Genomic DNA, 21,060 nt, shown 5'->3' with positions numbered 1-21,060 from the left:
TTAAATTGGACATAAGTAATTCTGAAAAATACAAAAGGGTGGGTCATTTCTTTTATCATCAAAGTGTAGATAGAACACTGTCCAAAATGTCATTAGGAAATGTTGCAGTGGACTGTGGAAAGCAAGAACAAAGCTTGAAGAACAAGATAAAAGTGATCACCTGCTGGGCAGAACAGCAAAGCAAGACTCAATCAGACCAGCAGAAAGCTTCAGATCTACACAGCAACACCCTACAGTACAGCTGTGTTGTGCTGAATTTAAAGCGATAACTGAAACATCTCACTAACTGTTATGCATGGTTTCAGTAAATTCCTGTAAAGTAAAAATCAGTCATTTAAGACAGTCGAACTTCCCTCTGCAATAGAACAATGAAAAAGGAGTCAACAAAACCCACATGAACTACTTCAACAAATAGACCAGAATGGCCTTTAGTCCATTAGGACATTAGGACTGGATAGTGTAGTGGTACGATTGCCACCTTTTGTGTGGGAGACCTGTGTTCAAATCCACTGCACGAAAGGTACTACCTCCAGTAAGGGCCCTTATCTGCCTACCTGTTAGTCACTTTTGATGAAAGTGTCTGCCATAAACATTAACTTAAACATCACTCAAAATTAGTGGAGAGGTCTTAATCATTCAGTGCTAATAAGTATGTACCATGGCAAGGGGAGCCCAAACCTTCATGACTATAGATTTTTCACTAATGGTCAGACAGAAGATGCACATTTGACATAGTTTTTTGTAGCTAACTGCACATTCATCAAGGTAGCAAGAATGTTTTGAAAATGCATATCCAATTTTGCAGCAGAAAATATCAAATATCGTGTCCATTCAATGTTTATACAGACATAACAATCCCTGATGTGGAAAATGTATTCAGTTTAATTCGTGTCTGATTAGAATATATCCACAGCGGTAGCTGCTCGCGGGATGAAAAAGATCAACTGTAGACGCCACCATCACTGTATCACAGACATACACGCTGCTGTTGCATTTACAAAGACACAGACGCACAGAACGTCTGCTGCATTTTATAGATTGAGTCACAACACCCTGATTCATCTCTATTGATCTAAGCCTTCCCAGTAGCATATGAGTCAGTCCTTTTGTTATTCCTCTCTGCGAGTCATCTTACATCATTCATAAAGCTGCTTATTCTACTGAAAAATTTCCATAAAGCATTCCCATAAAGATTCACCATGTTACACAAGTCCTGATTTCCTCAGAATCCATTGTAGAAAAGTCTTTTTACCCTCCTTTTCAAATTTATTCACCTTGAGAATTTCCAATTATTCTCACAAAAAAAAAAAGAAAAAAACACATGTCCGCACTTACACTTGCATTGCTTTGGTAGCTGTAAGGTGCTGAGCAGAAAATTCAGCTGGGATGAGAGTGAGTCATGGATACAGCTTAATGTTATGGGCTGTTTTTCCCTTGATGTTGCTCAAGCTAATTAAGCCTTGTAGTGAGCTTCTCATATCTTTTTGAAGTACGCAACAGATTCACTCTAATGGTTTACTTTATGTAATTCTGTGTTTTCACATTTAAATTGAATATGTTTACAACTTGAGGACCGTAGATTAGTTAGAGTCATAGAGCTAAATGTAGACACACCTGCATTTCCAAACTGCTGAGGAAATTGTTAGTTAAAGAGAGAATTCAGAGAAAACAACCAACTTCTTTCTGGGCAGAAACTAACTGAATGAATGTCGTGGATGTGGAATAAAATCATTTGATGTGGGAAGACAATAACAAGTATCTTAAGTATTGGTGCAAGTTTTCTGCAACGTTGGCTTTCAAGGAAATTGAGGAGCTCTACAGGTGTTCTCAGAGTAAAAGTGTTGGTGAACAGTGCCCTCTGCTGCTGATGACATGTTATCACCCGCTTTATGAAACTCACTGCTGTGTTGACTGAAGTATGGAAGGAGAGGCAGCGTTACTCAGTGACACGGGGAGACTTAAGGAGTCACAGTCAGGTGGTTGCATTTATGTTTGTCAATTGTTTTCAGGATTGGAGTGCTGTGTGCATATGCTGCCAACCAGAACCTGAGCTCTCAGGTGAAGAACATACGACGATTGGTGAACAGCAACATGAGGGACCTGCACACTTTCGCTAATGACACACCAATGGTGAGACAGACATCAGAGAGTTGTTGTAAAGAGTTGATATTAACAGCCACTGAATAGTTAATAGTTGCTTTTAAACTTGTTGAATGATTATGGTAACGCATTTAAATGGTTCAGTCTCAGTAAATATAAAAGTCTTATAGACTTAAGGGAAAATGTTTGGACCATAGAATATATTTTTTCTACACACATTCATGTAATCCTTTCAAGTTGAAAAAAAAACAGTTTTCTCACCTTTTTGTGTGTCTGCAAAGGTGCTTTTTGAAATGTTGTTTTTAATCCATGAAATTTTTGAAGCTCAAACTTTTTGTCTAATTTTGTGGGTTTCATTTGATGTTTTGAGAATAAAAATCCAATTAAACTCAAAGTTCATTTTGACACATGCTGACGCATATCTTTGTCTTCATTCCATTGTGACCAAACATAAAAGTAATTTTTTTTGCAAGTGTTTTTCAGAACATATGATGAGACAGATCAATTAATTTTTGTGTGCTCTCATTTGTAAGACTCTGCTCTGCTCTGTTTCCTGTTTTCAGCAAATTGATTACCTAATATCCCAATATGCCACAGCCAAAAACAAAGTCATCTATGACCTAGATAGTAAGTAGATTTTCTCTTTGTCTAATAATGAATTAAGTGGACATAGACGATTCACTGAGCTCTTACACTCATGTATATCATGCTTATTATCTAAATTTATTGTTTGTACTTTCCATGGCTTGTTTTCACCACAGATATGTGACATAACTGGCTCTAGCTAGCTACAGCTGTGACTGTTGTAGAAGATCTCTTGAGTATTTCTCCTGCATTTCTCCTGCAGGCAGTTCTTTCTTAAAAGTTGAAACTTGAAAAAATCAGTACTAGGATTAAGTTTTTACCAAGAAATTGTGAAGTCTCTGCACATCAGCAAATCATTAGATCCAAGATTAGACTGTTCTATAGTGAGATAAACCCCAGGAGGTTGAACATGGTCTGCAGTAACTCTGTAATAGAGTTACTTGGCCTATTTTTTATTTGTAAAGCTGATCCATTTCTGTCTTTTCTACAGACATAGGTCCATTGTTGGGAGGAAGGATACACGAGCAGTTAGATAAGGAGGTCCATCCTGCCATGGAACAAGTGCTCAACATGGCTGGAGGTACATCTTCTCACTTAATTTCTTCTTTCAGTTACACTCAAAGAACTGTAAACTGCAAGCTGCAAATATCCCGACTGCAAATAAAGCAAGACACTTATTTCATGAGTCAGATTTTTTTATGTGGACATTTTTTGTGATAATTATACAGGTCTCAGAATCCATTTCAATATTTTCTGTAAGTAGTACACCAATCTATTTGGAATAATTGCTTCAGTTCATCTTTAATGTTTGTATTTTATGCTTTTTTTTTATAAAGTGAAAATCCAGCGAGCCATCAAAGGTAAAAGTAATTCAGCAACTGATCAATGACCCACAATCCTCTGTTCCCCGACTTTGTGAACTATGACAGCAGTGTTTCTCCTGTGATTTGTTCCTTTTGTACTTTTCCTTGAGCATTTGGACCTACCCAAGCCCTGAGCTGCATCTTAATGAACAACAATTAATATATAAAAAACTGCACTAGGCAATGTTTTAAAAAGTTGCACGATGACGTCAATTAAAAGCCACATCTCTTGAATCTAAAACTGGTTCTCTTGAAGATTAATGAGTAAAGAGAAATCAAAAAATATTTTGTCTGGCATGCTTTCGTGTGTTTTATTGCTGTCAAATTCACCACCTCCGGCATGGTCAAATGACTTTGTTCTTCTCTTGCCATCAAATTGTATTTATGGGCAAAGAGAAGTTCTATTTTCTCATTTCCATGGACAGAATCAACAAACATGATTCTTTTTCCATAAAAACTTCACCTAGTGCAGTTTTAAGTTCATGGAATCCAAAACTCCAAACCATCATTAACCTGCATCTGAATATCTCAAATGTCTTCCCCCGGTGTGAAGTGAGCGTTAAAATGTGATTGTGTTGTTTTATTTTTACTTTTTCCCTTTTTTTTCCCTTTACAAAATTATAGAACATCTGTGTAAATTAATCAAACACTTAAATATTTTAATATTATGTAAATTGATTGCCTTTCTCACATCTTCAACAAAGAACAAACAGCAGGAAGCAAACATGCCAGTGCTGCAGTTGGTAGAGGATAACAGGTTGTTTTTTTCATGTTTGAGTCAATTAGGTTTCTACTGTGGCAGAGCCGAACACCCAGAGAATGTTGTTATCGTGTATGAATACATTTTATCTGATGTAGAACAGTCGAATTGCTAAGGACCGGGATTGATTTGATTAATTTTTTTAAATAAAACATAAAGAAAGGGGAAAAAAGCATGCACTTTTCAGAACGGTACAGGTGAATGTGGTATTCAGGCATCTATGTGTGCTTTCACAGTGCTACGTCGCATTTCTATATATGATAGCATTACTGCTTCCTCTGTAGCATTTTTACTTCTGTTCAAGAATGCCAGTGCTGTTTTTATTCTTTATCTTGTTTCATTTTAAAAGTTCACTGCAGGCTGTTTGATTGATAACTAGCAGTGGCTGCAGTCCTGAAATGCTCTCAGTTGTTAGGCAAATAGTCTCAAAACAGCAACTTTGGTTACTGTTTGCTAAAAAAAACCAAAAAACAGCCATTCTATCTAAAATGTTATAGTATGGAGGTTTGGAACAGATGCTTATGAGATATACTCAGCTCAGGCCTGGTGGTTATGATAAGTAATTGTGTGTCCGTTGTGAGTCTGAATGTGTGCAGCTGAAGCACACATTACACTTTGTCCTTTCTCTGTGTACGTATGTCGACGTTAAAAACCAGTTTATCAAACACACAGTTGAACCACTTGACTACTTTTAAGGATAACTGATAAACAAGTGATGGCATAGCTGTACATGTACATTTACACACTTCCTCTAACAGTAATTCAACAGCACGTCTCAAGAGAGTAACAAGATTTGCATTATGTATGATTTACTTTTCAAGGGTCATTTTGTGGGAAGTGGCACAATATGGGCCCTGTGGGGGGAAAAAGCTGATAACTCACTGATTTTGAAATTGTTTCTCAAGATGTAAGTTCACTTACAGAGTTTTCATTGTTGTTTTTCTAATTATAATAGAGATGACATCTGTATTAACAATTGCTCTAGATTATGACTTTTATAGACCAAGAATGACCAGTCTTTGTTTTGATGGGAATTATTTCCCTAATGTCCTGGTTTTCCACTTTAAAACACTAATCAATTCCACTTTTAGTCCAATCTGTGGTCTCTTTCATTTCAGCCATGCGAGAAACCAAAGAGGCCCTGGATAATGTCAGCGTGTCTCTGGTGGTTCTCCAAGAAGGAACGGGAAAACTTAACTTAAATCTGAGCCAAGTACGCAGAAGCATCAACCGCACCCTCAACGACCCCGCCTGTCGCGACGAGGAGTCAGACGCCACCACGGCTCAGCTGTGCCGCAACATTCGCCAATCACTGTCCCAGCTGCAGATTAGCGCTAATTTCACACGGGTACAAAACTGAATACAACACAGACACACTGACACACAGATTAGATGCTGTGCACAAGAAAGATTTTTAGAATAAATGGAAATAGAAAACAAATATATTATATAAGGAAGTTTGTTTGATACACACTTTGTACAAGAATGGTTTATATGGTTACTGCACTGTTATGTAAAGATGAAATATTACATGGTTATTGCACATGTGAACAAATCTGTGTCAGGAGTTATACATCTTGATGGCCACAGGCCACAGATTTCCTGTGGCATTCAGCTGATCGTGCACAACTGAATGTATTGCTGAACATTCTCCTTGTTAGCATGTTATGGAGTGAATGTGAGGGGTTGTTTAATTTTGTCCTCATCTTCCACCCTTACAACATTACTGGCTTTGTGGATCCGTTTGTTGGGTCTGTTGGCATCTGTTACCTTCAGTCTGCAGCCCAAACATCCAAGGCATCAAAGTTACAGCAAAGTCTTTTCAGCACAGAGATGTTAACTATTTTCCACTCTGCAGCTCAGCAATGACTGCCCACACAATCACAAAGGTGAAATGGTGTAATAAAGACTAATGGGCTAAATTACTCATGCAGCTGAAACCTCCTCATTATCTTTGATTAAACAACTGTTTGTATTTCTGCTCAGGAAGAAGGCTAATTTTCCCACCATCTTACATTAAAAGTGCATTTGAAAGGGAGCTCCAAATGGCCAATATGAATAAAATGAATCATTTGGGCAAGAGCGTCCAGTTACAGCGTTTGTATGTGAACCTGACTGGTGTTTTAAGACTAACTTCAAAGTTATGAACCTATACATTCATTTTATTTCATGACTAAGACTGAAATAAGATGATGCACCTGGCCGTGCTTTTTATATCTCAAAATTTCTCCCCAGCAGTACTCTGTATGGCAAAATTACATGTTTCAATATCTTAAGTTTTGACCACAGTACAAAGAAACTGCAGTTTGAATATGCTTCCTTGTCCACATTCCACTTTTTAATATTAACTACCTGAACAACTGCGACTCGCCTCCTTTCAGAAGATTGAGAATCCTTTCAGCTATTGGAGCTGGTGTCTCTGGGACATGAATTACTGAATACTAGCCAAGGATTTCTAAATGTTGATCATGTATTACTGTCTGTGTTTATCAGTGCTATGTTTTGTGTTTATTGCCAGCTACCCGATGTGAACGCTCAGCTGGAAAAGGTCAACGACGTCGTAAAAACAGATCTCAGCGCTATTGTCCAGAGGGTGAGCTCAGGCCAGAGAACTTAGGATTTACTACCACTTTTAATCTTTTTTATATGTTATATTTTATGTTTGTCCTTCTTGTCTGATTTTTTTCTGACTTTTTTTTAGAGTAATATAAAATCTCAACAAAATGACAAAATAAATGTCACATCACTCTCCTTTCACAGGGCTTCTCCGCTTTAAACAACACTCCACATATGGTGACTGAACAGACCAGAGGTGTCGTCAACAGTAAGAAACTTCAAGATTCTCTTTTTCTAATTGCAAATACAAACTGATTTACTCCTGTTGTGTGTGTCTCTATACTGTTTCAATTAAAAGTCTTTCTTTGCCTTGTTAATTTGAGAAAGGTTGGGCAGATTTTAAGTGTGAATCTGCACTTAGATTTCAGTGTAACATCAGTCTTGATATGCATGTTTGTCATCTTTCATCCAGGTACCATTCAAGTACAAATCAGACGAATTATCAAACTTGAGCCCATTTCTTATGAAGAGTGAAACTAAAATATGTATTAGTTGCTGATGTAGCTGTGCTTTGGCCATTCTATAAATATTGAAGAATAATCTATGAATTGTTCTCTCTTAGATGTTCAGAATTTGGTGGATGGCATTGGCAACAACATCAGCAGCTTTTCCAAAGCTTTCCCAGTGCAGAGTTCCCTGTCCAACTTCACCATCTTCATTAGCCATGCACATGCCAAGATTGAGGACTACTACCCTGAAATTGACAAAATGGACTTCTACAGGTACACCGATCTCCAGCCATATAGTTTAAAAAGCATGCATAAAAATTCACAAGTGGTTTCCTCAAATGAATAAAGACTTCAAGATATAAAAGATTTTTTCAACAACAAACTACAAAAGAATGTTGGAAACAGATCTACAAAGATCATGTGTATCAACATTTTGAACTTATGGAAATTGATATCACCTCCACACTCATATATTTGAAGATAGAGTGCACAATAAGTGGAATCAATTTTCATTTGACCCGTTTGAACTTCTGTGCTCTTTTATGAGCATTTATTTTGATCATAATTAAGGTTAAGGCACAAAAATAACTCGGATAAACTCAGAAGAATAGCATAGTTTGGTGTTAATTGGAACCTCTAACAAATCATCACTAACATCACTTCTCTACACACAAGCTAGAGAAGAATTCGGGCTCTGAGACTGGCAGAGAAACATTGAAACAGTACTTGTCCTGGATTCAATAAACACAAAGTTATGACAATTTGCTCTTCCAACAAGTTTATAGGACATAAAATTCAGCTGTACTGGATGTTGATGTCCTGTTTATGATATGATAGGCCAACTTTTTATAAGAACTCCAACTGTTAAGCTTTGATTTCTGTTTACAGGTGGATTGGCTGTATTGCTCTTTGCTGCATGGTGGTCCTGGTCTTGGCCTTCAACTACCTGGGCCTGCTGTGCGGCACTCTGGGATATGACAAGCATGCCTCACCTACAACACGAGGATGCATCTCCAATACGGGAGGAACAATGCTCATGGCGTAAGTCCGTTAAAGTAAAGGACTAGAAACAGAAAGTCTTATTGAGTTTGTGTTCCTAACATTGCAGCTTCTACTGTCTTCAGTCTGTTGACATACTATTTTCAGTAGCTTTAAAAGACCATAAACACTATGTAATCAAAAGTTTTAAGAGGATATGAAGACACTAAAAGATAAGGAAGAGTTTACTGTTAAAGAAAGTTCATGAAAACAAAGAATTTATCATACAGTGTTTGGATAAACCAATGCAAAGCTTGTTGGTATATTAAAAGATTATATTAACTTTCCCCACAATAGGAAAAAGTATTTAAAGTATAGTACAAGAAGCGCCTTGCAACAAGCAATATCATTTTAATATCATTGTTAAGATGCCTTGATTTTTGTGCCTTTTGTATTTTAATCATCCTGGTTTATGTCTTCTGTTAAGTCTAACATGAAATGTTACTCAAAAACTAAAACCGACTCTTTATGAAAACGTCTATATCTTTCTATTAGAGTCTTACTCCAATAAAATGTAAACATTGTAACAGACGGTTTAAACCACCTGTAATCCACCTGTTCCACGACACCGCTACACCTCAATGTGTTATTACTCTGTACCTGAAGGACTCTTCTTCTCCACAGCGGCGTTGGATTCAGCTTAATTTTCTCATGGGTGCTGATGGGGGTGGTGACAACCATCTTCCTGGCTGGAGGGAACATGGAGAAACTTATTTGTGAGCCATTCCACACCAAGGAGCTCTTCAAGGCGAGTCATACAATAAATTAGGATATTTGTCAAAGAGGCTGCAGAGAGCAGGACTTCCATAATTTCAAAGTAGACACTGAAATATTCACCAGAGATTGAGTATCAAATAAATGGAGTACTTTGCAGTCTATCCTCATGGAATTTATAAACCCCAACCCCTAAATGAGCAGACTACACACACTTTGGTGTCCCTTGGATGGCCTCCAGAGAACAGCATTTGCTCTTAGTTTTTCAGAAGTTTGCGCCAAGCCATCCATATTGTAAAGAAATCTCATTTAGCTTGAACTTAGACAAGAAGACAAGTAATTAGACAGAATCAGGTGAAAGTAGTCAGCTGAAATGTTCAATATTACCAATTATTTTCTTGTTTAAATAATAGTTACAAGTTAACTGAATGTAAAGATTTAGTAAGCATGCATGTTTTTTTCAGCTACACCATAGCTCACTCTGATAGCCATTTTGATTCAAATATATAAACATAAAGCTTTGTTTGTTTGTCTTCAATCTGGGTTCACTTAATTTAATGCAGTGACTAATCCCATTTTCTTCCAGTAAAATAACTAATAACACCATCCTTCCACTCTTACTTTCTCAGGTTGTGGACACCCCCTATCTGATCAACTCAGAGTGGAAAAACTTTATTCCTGGCTACATGTACAACGACTCCGACCTGGAGCTGACAGCAGAGAGTTTGTACAGGCAAGCAAACATATAGAAATGCATTTAGGTTACTGTGTTATGTCTTACACCTTCAAGAAAGGGTGTCTTTTTCTTCACTTACTTCTCCCCATCTCTATTCTCCACATTTCACACACATCAGCTTACAGTTAATAGGTTTTCAGCAAGACAAGATGCATAATCTGTAGAATGATTGCATGATGCAGTTATTCAGATTTTTCTTAATTTTTTCACTGCGTCTGGCAACAAGCATGCGACTGAATTTTTAATTTACACTGAGCAAGATTCTACAAACCTTGTATAGCTGATTAGCATTAATTTTCTAGACTATCAGTGTTGCTTTTCAAGCAGCCTCTTTCTTTGCAATTACATGAGCTTTCATCATCTCCCTCCAGTGAGAAGCTGAGTGTTCTCAGTATGCTGAGAATGGCAGACCCACAGTCATTATATTTTCAAATACAGCACTTTTATTTCAACAAGTCTTTTTCCATTAAAGCTCAAACAGTGAGTCTGCACGGCATGTGGCTGACTAAATGTTATCATGCCATATTTATCTTTAACATATTAGCAGACACAATTGTAGGCCTTTAATGTGTAAGTTATGTACTTCCAGTGAATCTCACATGGTGGCAGCAAATATTTTCACAAGGACTGAATCTAAATTGACTTCTCCCTTTCTCTCTTTTCCCTTCTGCCATGCCTCTGTGTGCATTTGTTTGTGTATGTTGACTTTCTTAGCACATGCAAACTGAACAAAGGTATCTACTCTGCCATGCGCCTGGACAAAGTCTTCAACATCTCCTCTTTCCTGAACACTACAGTGGTTAGTAACTTGGACTCACCAGTAGTAGCATTTAGTTACCTCTGTTTTTTCAATGGGTTTGTGCATCAAGTAGGGGGGGCTTTCATTTTATTTTAAATATTAAGTATATTTTAAAATATACAGTTATTTGTATACTTATGAACAGACTACATCTTATCAAACTAGGAATTAGTTGATCAAAGATATTCGATGTCAACAATGTCAACATTTTAAGCTTTGATGTCACAATTATCCTCATCCATGTGTAGTACAAAATATAACATCCAAAATTTAAAGCGATGTTAGATGTAGCAAAAATTTGCCTCCTTGGTTCCTATATAAGCTCACTACATGCCCAAAAAAGGTGCTGAGTTTAGGTATGGACTTATCTAAGTAGAGTCAGGGAGTGTCCTGACATCTAATTTGGCTGAAGTACTCCATGAACATTACCTAATTTCTCTGCTGCCCAACAACATATGCCGACAACTGATTGTATGATAGCAACATGCCATAGATATTACCTCAGCATATGGCTGAGACTTTACATTAGTAAGTTTCAATTTGACACCACGTCAGTCACTTTCCCCTACACACACATTCAGTGCTTTCCTGCCAGTTAGCAGTCTTGGCACCATGTCACCAGCAGTGGATATGTTCCATGTTGCACATTTATCTCGATGTTGATCATTAATCTTCATTAAAGCCTGGACATGTTATATAAAAAGACAACTTCTGCAAGTCTGACACTTATTACTTTTAGAAGCTATTAGTAACAAATCTTTAAAAAAATTGTCAACAGAGAATAAATTTAAGTGTCTAATTGTTTTTAAATGAAAAAATGTTGAGTATTTGTTCAACATTAATTACTTCTTAGACATAAAATTAGAATTTTACAAGTTTGCAGTAAAGGATTGTGCTACAAAATTTAGACTTAAATGTGACTTTATTCCTGTAAAAGGAAACACACAGGACAACACTCAGTATAGGGGACATTTTTTAGTTTTATGGGAAATCCAAAACATTTGAACATGCAGTCTTGTCATCCGAGAAACAACTTTATAGATGTTTTGTTCTCTTTTTAGTGTCATAAAAAGATGTCTTTGGTTGTTAAACTAGAATTTTTCTCTTCAAGGCATTCTTTGTGAAAATCACATCTGCACAGATCTGTCTTGGTATGACTTTGGCGTTCAGAATAGCCCTAAAATGAAGACCTAATGGCTTAATGAATGGGGTTGTAGAACATGGACACAATACTTAAATAAAGAATAAATACATGTAAACAGAAACTTAAGAGTTCTTCTGTTTGGAAGTTACTACACTTATGGTTTGTGGAAATAAAGACAAATCAAATCCATTCTTAAAGCACAGAAGTAGTGCAATAGAGTCCGAAACAAGCTGTAAAAGTTCCTTTTTTATTTTCTTAATGGCTCATTATTGAATGAAATTGTTTGCAGAAATGCATCAATACGTATTAAAAAAGATAAAAGATAAAAATGAGGGAAAACTGGTTAAACAAACAGCATCAAGAAAAAACATTATTGGTTGTGTAAACTTTCATCCAAACCACACATTTAGGATCCAACTGCTGACATTGGTTTTGCATTTTTGTTAGCCTTCCATTATGTTCATGATTCAGTCAGCTCCTGAACTCTGTTCCATCCACACTTAAACTATGATTAATGACCAAGCTCTTCTAACAGGAAGGAATTCTTGCATCTGACCAAGCCCCTTGTATGACTGTAGTGCCCTTATTAAGTTAACGCAATGGACACAAGCTAAAAACACAGAACATTTACATTCAAAACATTCTGCAATGGTTAAATATACTTGATCAAAGCCTCTGATTTGCCTGATTGTGTTTTCAGTTCACTAAGGATGTGTTGGGTCAACTGGAGAGTGTTAAGATCGACCTGAGAGGGATAATCCTGTTAGAGGCAGAGGGGAAGCAGAACCTACAAGATTTCTCTGAAGCGGGGCTGTCAGAGATCAACTACGCCGACTACCTGGAAGAGGTGACAAATATACACAAATACAAGAAGTCAACGGCTAGCTTGAGTGGGAAGTGAAAAAATGTGCATGAATGAACATGGGAACACAACACTGGATGATTGGGCACACATAGCCACAAAAATAAAGTCAACCAGGTGCAAACAACTCATGGTGACAAAATATAGACACTCGCATTGTTTGTTTTTAACAGGGCTGCAACTCACAAACTGTAAAATACATTTTTGTGATCATTGAACTAAACTGTTCAAGCTCGATTACAGTAAAAATAAAAAGTATACACCAGTTTATCTGAGATAGAACTGTAAACAACCAACATATGATCAGTGAACACTTAAACAACTAAAAAAACTTACTTTAATGTTTTGATACCAGAAATAGACTTTTACGTGCTCAGTCAGCCACCTCCTCTCTCGTCAGTCAACAGATAGCAGGGCTCTACCTGACATGAGCTGTGACACGACACAGTACACTGGGTTCTGTTGAGGACCACTGAAGGTCAATTATCCAAAAGCGTTCCTGCCAAGGCAAACTGTGTAAGAGCGAGCTCAGACTTGGCATTTGCTGTCTTCATTGTCCTGAGCTGTCAGATTCACTTAGATTTAGGCCTGGGAGCAAAAAGAAGCTCTAATCTGTATACAGCTGACACACTATGCAGAAGTCAGGAGGTGAGTTTTTTTCCAATATTCTGTCTCAGTCCTCTGAGTAACATAGTTAAACACATTTCGAGCCACTGAATGTGCACCTCAGTCAGAAAGCATATGTTGTTTTGCAATTTAGAAGAGAAATGTCTACTCTTGGAGTGCGAAAGCTTTTATCTTCAGGAACTGCATGAGACATGTGAATTAATGTGGTTTTAAAAATGTGTTTCTTATACTTATATGTGTCACTAATAGCTTCTTTATTCCTTATTTTCTCATGTATCTGTTCTGAAGTGCAGTTTTAAAATCAATTCATGACACTTTACCCCATTAAGGATACACATTGCACCAAGTCTCAGTTTGCATTAGTTTTTTTTTCTCTTCATTAATCCTTCAGGTGAATAAAGGAGTCACTATGGTGGATGTGCTCTCATTTGCCAGAGAGCTAGAGTCCCAGACAGACCTCATGGTAAGAACACCTCAGTATCATTTAGGCTCATATACCAACATCCACTCTGGAGTTTTACATTGTTGCTTCTCTGCACACCCACACACATCATTTGATTTATTTACATATCTGGAGTTTGTGTGGTCTTGATACAAACCCTTTTAACAGCTATGCCAATCATACCCACATGTCGTTTGGTTGCTCTGCTATGCCTTGAAGCAACAAAACAGATTCATTCACCTTTAAATAGAGAGTTTATAAATAAACTTAACATGTCTGTGGTTAGATAAATTCAGATGAAGGGCTTTTAAAACTCTAAAGATTACCAAAGACTCTGAAGTTAAATTCTCAATGCAGAATTAATTGCTGTTCATAACCATCTAATCATAAACATCTAATCCATGAATTAAAGCTTTTATTTTCTCTCCTGCACTGCACTGTGATAAATTACATTTTAAGAATGTTTTTTTTATATTTTTTGTGGACATCAGGGATGGTCTCTAGTCTCTTCAATATGTTTCCTAAATTATAGTTGATCAAAATTGTGCCTTTGTCTGTGCGTTTCAGCCCAGAAGCCCTATGCAGGCATCTTTGAAAAGCCATGTTGGCACTCTGCAGCAGATCCACAGACAACAGATCATCCCCATGGAGCAAGCCATGGTAATACCCACTATGTGTCTCATTCCAACTGGACGTCCTTGGTTAGACTAGATTTGTTTTGTCATTCTCCCTAAACCACCTACTAAACAATGTCCAAACAGTGACTAACGCATTCTTTTCTTCTTATAAATCTGCCAGAATTGTTTTTCTTCTCCACCCCAAAACTGAGATGTCAGTGAGAGTATTAATACCCAAAACATTGCTACAAGAGTGTGAATATTTTTTATATTCTCTTAAGATTTTCAAAAAGGCAGGTTTTTTGTTTTGGTAAAAATAAATGTATGGTCCAGAGATTTATTAAGGTGTGTCACTGACATGCAACAGTTTGGCTCATGCTTTTACATATAGATTAAGCTGTATTTTGATAATTAATGTAGTTTAAGACACAATTTCCTGAGGTCTTAGTATGCTTAGGTTACATTAACACCAAGGCAGTAGTGACCTTTTCCCACTTTGAATTTACAGCTAGTTTTAGGGCATGATGTGACAGATTCTGCTCCAACCCTCTCTTCCTCATGGTCTGCCCCTTTTGAGATTGTCAGAAGTTATTGCATCACTCAAAAATCGTTTGATTCTTCTGTCATCAGTGCCATTCATAAATGTGGCAAAATGAGTGCTTTTGTGAGTGATATTTTCCATGAACATCAAACTAAATTAGCCTGTTTTGAAGAGACAAACGATGTTTTGTCGTCAGTGAATGTTATGCTGAAATCTCACAGAAATCACAGACCCTTCAATGATTTCTGCACCAGTCGCAGGTATAAATACTGTATACAACAGATGCAACTGCATTAGGACAATTACAGACAAGCTAAGTTACTGACGTGTAGAACTACGCAGCAACACTCCCGCAGCTGACAAATAGAAAGAAACTGATACTAGAACAAAAGTGGGTTTCAGAAGACAGTTAAAAAGAAGAAGAGTGAAGGCTGTCAGCTGAATCTGAAGGATGTAATAAATTACTTTGCACAGCAGAAAGCCAGAGGAAAGCTCCTTGAATCTAGGCAGCCGTGCAAAGAGTCTGTCCTTATTTGTGTGACACACTGCCACTAAGTATGATTTTCTCTGCTGTCATGCTCAAACACCACATTTTGTCACGCAGGTGCTGCTCAGTTTTCAGCGTATGAGATGTTGTTGTTGCTGGATGTTTTAAAGTTGCATTGTTTCGGTCGCTGCTAAAGTTACCTAATGTTAAAGTGATATTAGTTGTGATACTGAAGCATTTTGTCACTGGGCATCTGTTTAAAATGTGTCATCTGTGTTTGAAAGCATCACTTTCATCAGTTGTGCAACAACAAAAATGTAGCTTTTGTACAATTTATGAGCCATTTTGTGCAATTTTTATCTACACCAACATTTGTATTTTATGATCCATCATGAGATTGTCAATCCTAGAAACCTCAAACAAAGTGTCATGCTGACTTTATGGCTTTATGGGCTTTCAAACACAGAACGGAGAGTTTTTGCAAAGAAAGGGGCTATATCCACTTTAACTTGACTATAGAGCTTTTGTAATCAACATTTTCACATTGCCAGGTGATCTAATGATGTGTAGTGTTGAAATACTCCCTTCTACAGATAATTCACACAGAGTTAAAACAACAATTGTTGGTCTTATCTTCTCTGTTAGAAGCAATACTTTTCTCTTGAATAAGACCAGACATGTACAGCTGCAAGCAGTGATGTGCTTTAATCCAGCTTTTACAGCTTTTCTTTTTTCTTTTCTTTTCGTGTTCTTTTTCCTTCATCTTGAAGAAATATGTTAGAGCAAGGGTAAGCAGAAATGTGTCCATCCTGTGCATGTAGTTTATCCATTCATTATATGAAACGTTGTGTATTTCAGATGATGTAGTGTATGTCAACACAGAAAATATATCTATTTTTTATTGTAAGATATTGTGCACTTGTATTTACATTATTATTTTATCATAAACTCTCAACTGTGTTAGACATAAAGAGTTTTAAACTAAAATAGTACAAAATATCCACTTTAAGAAAAGAGCATTGTTGGCAAAAGAAAGGAAAAACTACTAATCGCATGCCATATATGTACATTTGTGATTATTACACAAAGGTAGATAAGTCAATTATTTCATTGCACTGTGGATATTTTATTTTGGGATGAAATTCTTCAGCATGCCAGTATTTAAAACATACAGTTTTTCATCAAGTGTTGGTTTTGGTCTCTCTTGATTAATTGTTTGTGCAAATTAAAATGATCCCTGACCTCTGATACTGATGCGTCCTTCCAAAGAGTGCATTGAACCAGAGTATGAGGTTCCTGGAAAGAACAGCCTCTGACCTTCCAGTAAGTAAGCCAACCTTTCAGGCCACAATCTATACTGAATTTAATCAGAAAATGATTAACTTGAATTGTTTCTGTTCTACAGAACAAAGTCATAGCTGTTCTTGAAGCCATTGAAGCTGCTCAGTACCTAATCTCCCACAATGCCACACTCTTAATCAGTCAGGTAACTATGAAATAGTTTTCCTTGTTTGTATTCTCTGTTAATAGATTATTTCTAACTCATTTTTTGGTCGAATTTTCCTCAGGAAACAAGAAAATATATATCAACCATTATTGGCTACTTCCATCAATATATCGAATGGGTCAGAACATCTGTAAGTGTTTGTGTGTTAATTCTTTAACAAGCTGAAACTGTGGCTCTCACATTTGCCTCAGATGTTAAGTCCAATGTTAATGTACTCAGAACTAAATGCTTGTGCAAGACACTGACTTATGAATGGAAAACAAAAACACTGCATGTTAGATAAGTGTTAGAGTAAATATAGAGAGGATGAATATAACGGTCTGTTTAAATCTGAGGAATTTGGTTGGAGGAATATTGGTTTCTGGTGTAGTGAACCCAAGGAATTCAAACCAAAGTGAAAAAAAAAGATCTTTCAGTTCTCAATCTCAGAGCTGTCAATAAAATCCTTTTATGTAAATCATAACATTTTTCTGTTTTCCACTTCAAGTACAGGCATTTATTTTGCAATAGTTTAAAGGCTTTCATGTTAGCAAACACGAAAATGTATGGGAATGTGTGTTAAATCTGCTGTGTTCTAACGTTTCATGTTTATATCTTCTGTAGTTAGCCATGGAGGTTGCACCATGCAAGCCCTTCAGCAACATCTTGGACACGGCAGAAATCATGACCTGTAGTTTCTTAGTGGACTCTATGGTAATAATATGAGGAAGCAGATCCCGTATAAACAGGCTGGAGCTCAATGTGATTGCATTCATCACATATTCAACTCATTTACAGCATTATTTGTACTACTGTGTAGCTTTAGAACACATTAAAAATACTTGGTTGAGTTAAGGCATCAAATTCCAAAGTTAAGTCACAGAAAATCTCATGGTTTAGTGTTCTTAATGAAAACCACTTCACTGTGAAAAGCTTCACAAATATGTTCCATGCTGTCATAGCTCTGCATTCCTCAACAGTCACATTAGTTTGGAGTGAAAACAAGTACTATGTAGAATATGGACTCAACAAAAGTCATCTCTCACAGGGGTGGAAGGGGAAGCACAGCTTTCTGCTCGTATATCCCTTAATTTTCAGCTATTTGGAGATATTTCTAAAGATATTTCTTTTAAATGTAGATGCCAGCCAAAGATTACGTGCAAGTGTGAGGACAAAAAGAAAAAACCTGCCGCACAAAGACACAAATTCATGCTCATTTTCAGTTTGAAAAGTAAGATTTCCTTGATGGATAAGATTCATTCACCAATGGTGAAATGCCAACAAGAATTTCCTAATGTCCAATTACATTTTTAATTTCTGTCACAAGAGACAAAGAAGAGAAGCAAATCCATACAAATGAGAAGCACGAATTTAGAATCTGTTGAGTTCCTCAGTGACAAACAGATCCCCAAAAGGATTGCAATATAGTGTGTTAATCACTCAATCCCCAAATCACTATCAATTTTCGTTTTAAATACTTGTCTTTCCAACAGAACACTTTCTGGATGGGCCTGGGCTGCAGCACTCTTTTCCTGCTCCCCAGCATCATCCTTGCAGTAAAACTAGCCAAGTACTACCGCAGGATGGACACAGAGGATGTTTACGATGAGTGAGTAGAATTGTATTTCTACTACTGCATACATACATTTACTTTTAGAAATGATAGTTTTGATAGCGTGTGGTGTGAATACTCGCATTGCTCAGTCAGATCTTAATTTGCATATATTTTCATATTTTTTTATGCTGTGAATGGTTGCAGGACATCCTTCTTTCTTTTTAGCTTCTTGTTTTCAGTTGTGATAAGGTTTTAAATACTATTTGATCATGTTAAGATGTAAATGTTTTATTAGAAAAATTGAACACAGGATAAAAAAGCTTTTAGGTTTTTTCTCTTTCTTGCTGAAGATCTTTTTAGCTAATTGTTGAAATATTTCTACCCCCTCTTCTCTTTCCCGTAGCTCCTCTGTTTCTGGGACTTGGCATTTTACTTTGTGATAACCATTTCTACTATTTCCATTTCCATATCTTTTATTTTACTGTTTCATTCCTCTCTGTCAAGCACTTGGCACTTTACAAAGAGACAGTGACACTTTTGTCTATTCATATTTCTTCTTCATGTATCAGTTGTTCCTTTTTGGGGACTCGTGGCTTCACACATTCAGCGGTTGTTCTGTAATGTCTCAAACAATGAACTGCATCTCTCTCCATGTAATCTGTGCTGGATTACAGGTGGTTTTATGATGCATTTCCTTTGCCTATCATCTCAATAACATTTTGATGTTGCTGTTTTTTTGTGTATCTTTATAGCATTGAGACAATTCCAATGAAAAAGTAAGACATCCTCCCCACTTCCGATTCCTTTTGAACTTCTATCACTCTGTGCTTTTCTCAGAATCTTGTATATAGAGCTGTTTACTAAACTCTTGGTGCTGGTTTGCGTTTTTAAGCTTCAAATTGCTCTTTTGGGTGGATGGTGTGGCTTGATGTCGTGTGCTACCTTTGAAAAGTGTCCCTTACCTTTCTTTCATGAAGGGCTCTTGCAATTATGAACCATACAAGTCCACCAGTTTCCTGTAAATTGCATGTAAATAAAACACTATAGTTTATACTCAGAATATGTTTATCTCTTGAAAAGTTTGGCTGCTCAAAAAGAAAGCATTTTTATTCTAAAAGTTCAGCATGTCATGTCTATCATTTTTCATCCCCTTTTTGTACACAATATTTTGTTTCAGTATGGAAATTGGTAATAATGGTTATCATAGTGAGCGCTCTCAAGGTATCCCTAATCCTATGATGACAAGGTAAACTTTATATTCATGGGGTTGACTGCATGTGATGGTGGAGGTGAAGGCATGTCTGGGAAGAGGGTTTCTTAGTAATGATGTGGTGATGAGTACAGTGCATGCCTGCAGGGGAGTCGATTCATCGCACATACTTACACACATTTACCTGGAGGTAATCAAATCAACCAATATCAATGTTGACGAGTAATGGTAGCTTTCGTAGGAAAATTAAAAAATCTAAATTCCCTTTTGTTCTTAAAATCCAGAAATTAGCCTTGTTTAGCTTTATGATTGGAGGCCTGGCTTTTTGAAAAAGGAAATTAACTGAAGTATGTGTGAGAAGGAAATTAAGAAGAGTAGTAAATGTTTAATCATCATACAGCTGGACCCTGTGGGTTTTATACAAATGTATGTTTAAAGTTAGATTATTCATTTTAATGCATTACATTTTAATATAATAGGCATGATTTTTTTTAGACTAGTTTGCGACTGATATCATTGTAGAAATGAAGCATAGTGGTATGGGTTAGGGTTTTTAAATCAAATAAACTAATGATTATTTGTAATAAACTAATCATAATTTAAGATGTATCTTAATGAAATTCAGCCTGTTAGAACATATTTTGCTCCACTCATGTGACCCATGGTATATGTAAATTGGCAATAACAAGGCACTTGCTATATACTTGTTTTGTTTTTGTTTTATTTTTTTATCTCGAACAATTACAACATCAACAATAACAAACAAAAGAAATAGAAAACAAGAACAAATTAAAAACAAAAAAGGTGTTTGAAAGCGAGCAGAAAGAAGCTCCTGCTTATCTCGTCCTGCCTCTACATTCACATCTACTGGTAATACTGGAATTACAAAACTTCTAAGAAATCATGTACAAAGAGACACATGCACATATTATTCAGCCACCATTGTGTTTAATTGTCAGAAATACTTTGTTTTTCTTAGAGTCGGATGAATAATTAATTAGCAATTACAGACAACAACAGCATGCTGTAAAGCATGTACCATTACATCTCTCTGCTCTGTGGTTTTTGGGAAGCTACCATATCACTAACTACCTGCATGATCTGTGTGATGCTGGGATGTTGATGTGGAATGAAAACTTTTCCCGTTTCTTCTTGTTTAGTGTCAGCCAAAGTCCGATGAATGTACACCTGATCATTTTGTTCAGAGAGAGGCAAGCATGTCAAGCTTTAGTGTGATGCTGGAAATGCTGCTACTTTGATTTTCTCCTTAATCTAACCAAACCTAACTGCATGTTTTAAATTTTTAAGTTGCATTTGGACGGAGATGAATTTGATCAACCAACCAGCTGTAACAGAAACTATGGGCAAAGAGCAAAACAGCTCAATCATAGGCCAGTCTCTGCTGTCTGATCGTTGCTCACATCAAATT

The 21,060-nt window shown here is 36.6% G+C and overlaps 1 protein-coding gene across 1 annotated transcript in view; it reads left to right on the top strand.

The window, feature by feature from the left end:
* The window catches only part of prom1a (prominin 1a), a 78,426-nt gene that overhangs the window by 50,353 nt on the left and 7,013 nt on the right, over positions 1–21,060 (top strand). The window contains exons 5-25 of the mRNA XM_072395215.1: positions 2,010–2,130; positions 2,664–2,727; positions 3,176–3,265; positions 5,427–5,656; positions 6,827–6,901; positions 7,069–7,132; positions 7,487–7,646; positions 8,262–8,414; positions 9,036–9,159; positions 9,755–9,858; positions 10,576–10,660; positions 12,505–12,651; positions 13,685–13,756; positions 14,303–14,395; positions 16,650–16,703; positions 16,786–16,866; positions 16,949–17,017; positions 17,491–17,580; positions 18,360–18,475; positions 19,174–19,197; positions 19,599–19,667. Coding sequence (XP_072251316.1) covers positions 2,010–2,130; positions 2,664–2,727; positions 3,176–3,265; positions 5,427–5,656; positions 6,827–6,901; positions 7,069–7,132; positions 7,487–7,646; positions 8,262–8,414; positions 9,036–9,159; positions 9,755–9,858; positions 10,576–10,660; positions 12,505–12,651; positions 13,685–13,756; positions 14,303–14,395; positions 16,650–16,703; positions 16,786–16,866; positions 16,949–17,017; positions 17,491–17,580; positions 18,360–18,475; positions 19,174–19,197; positions 19,599–19,667 — 2,085 coding nt within the window. The remainder of the gene's footprint in view (positions 1–2,009; positions 2,131–2,663; positions 2,728–3,175; positions 3,266–5,426; positions 5,657–6,826; positions 6,902–7,068; positions 7,133–7,486; positions 7,647–8,261; positions 8,415–9,035; positions 9,160–9,754; positions 9,859–10,575; positions 10,661–12,504; positions 12,652–13,684; positions 13,757–14,302; positions 14,396–16,649; positions 16,704–16,785; positions 16,867–16,948; positions 17,018–17,490; positions 17,581–18,359; positions 18,476–19,173; positions 19,198–19,598; positions 19,668–21,060) is intronic.

The sequence above is a fragment of the Leuresthes tenuis genome, unplaced genomic scaffold (assembly GCF_036924035.1).
Source record: "Leuresthes tenuis unplaced genomic scaffold, fLeuTen1.0.hap1 SCAF_11, whole genome shotgun sequence".
Classification (NCBI taxonomy): domain Eukaryota; kingdom Metazoa; phylum Chordata; class Actinopteri; order Atheriniformes; family Atherinopsidae; genus Leuresthes; species Leuresthes tenuis.
This window is presented reverse-complemented; position numbering and strand designations above follow the sequence as displayed.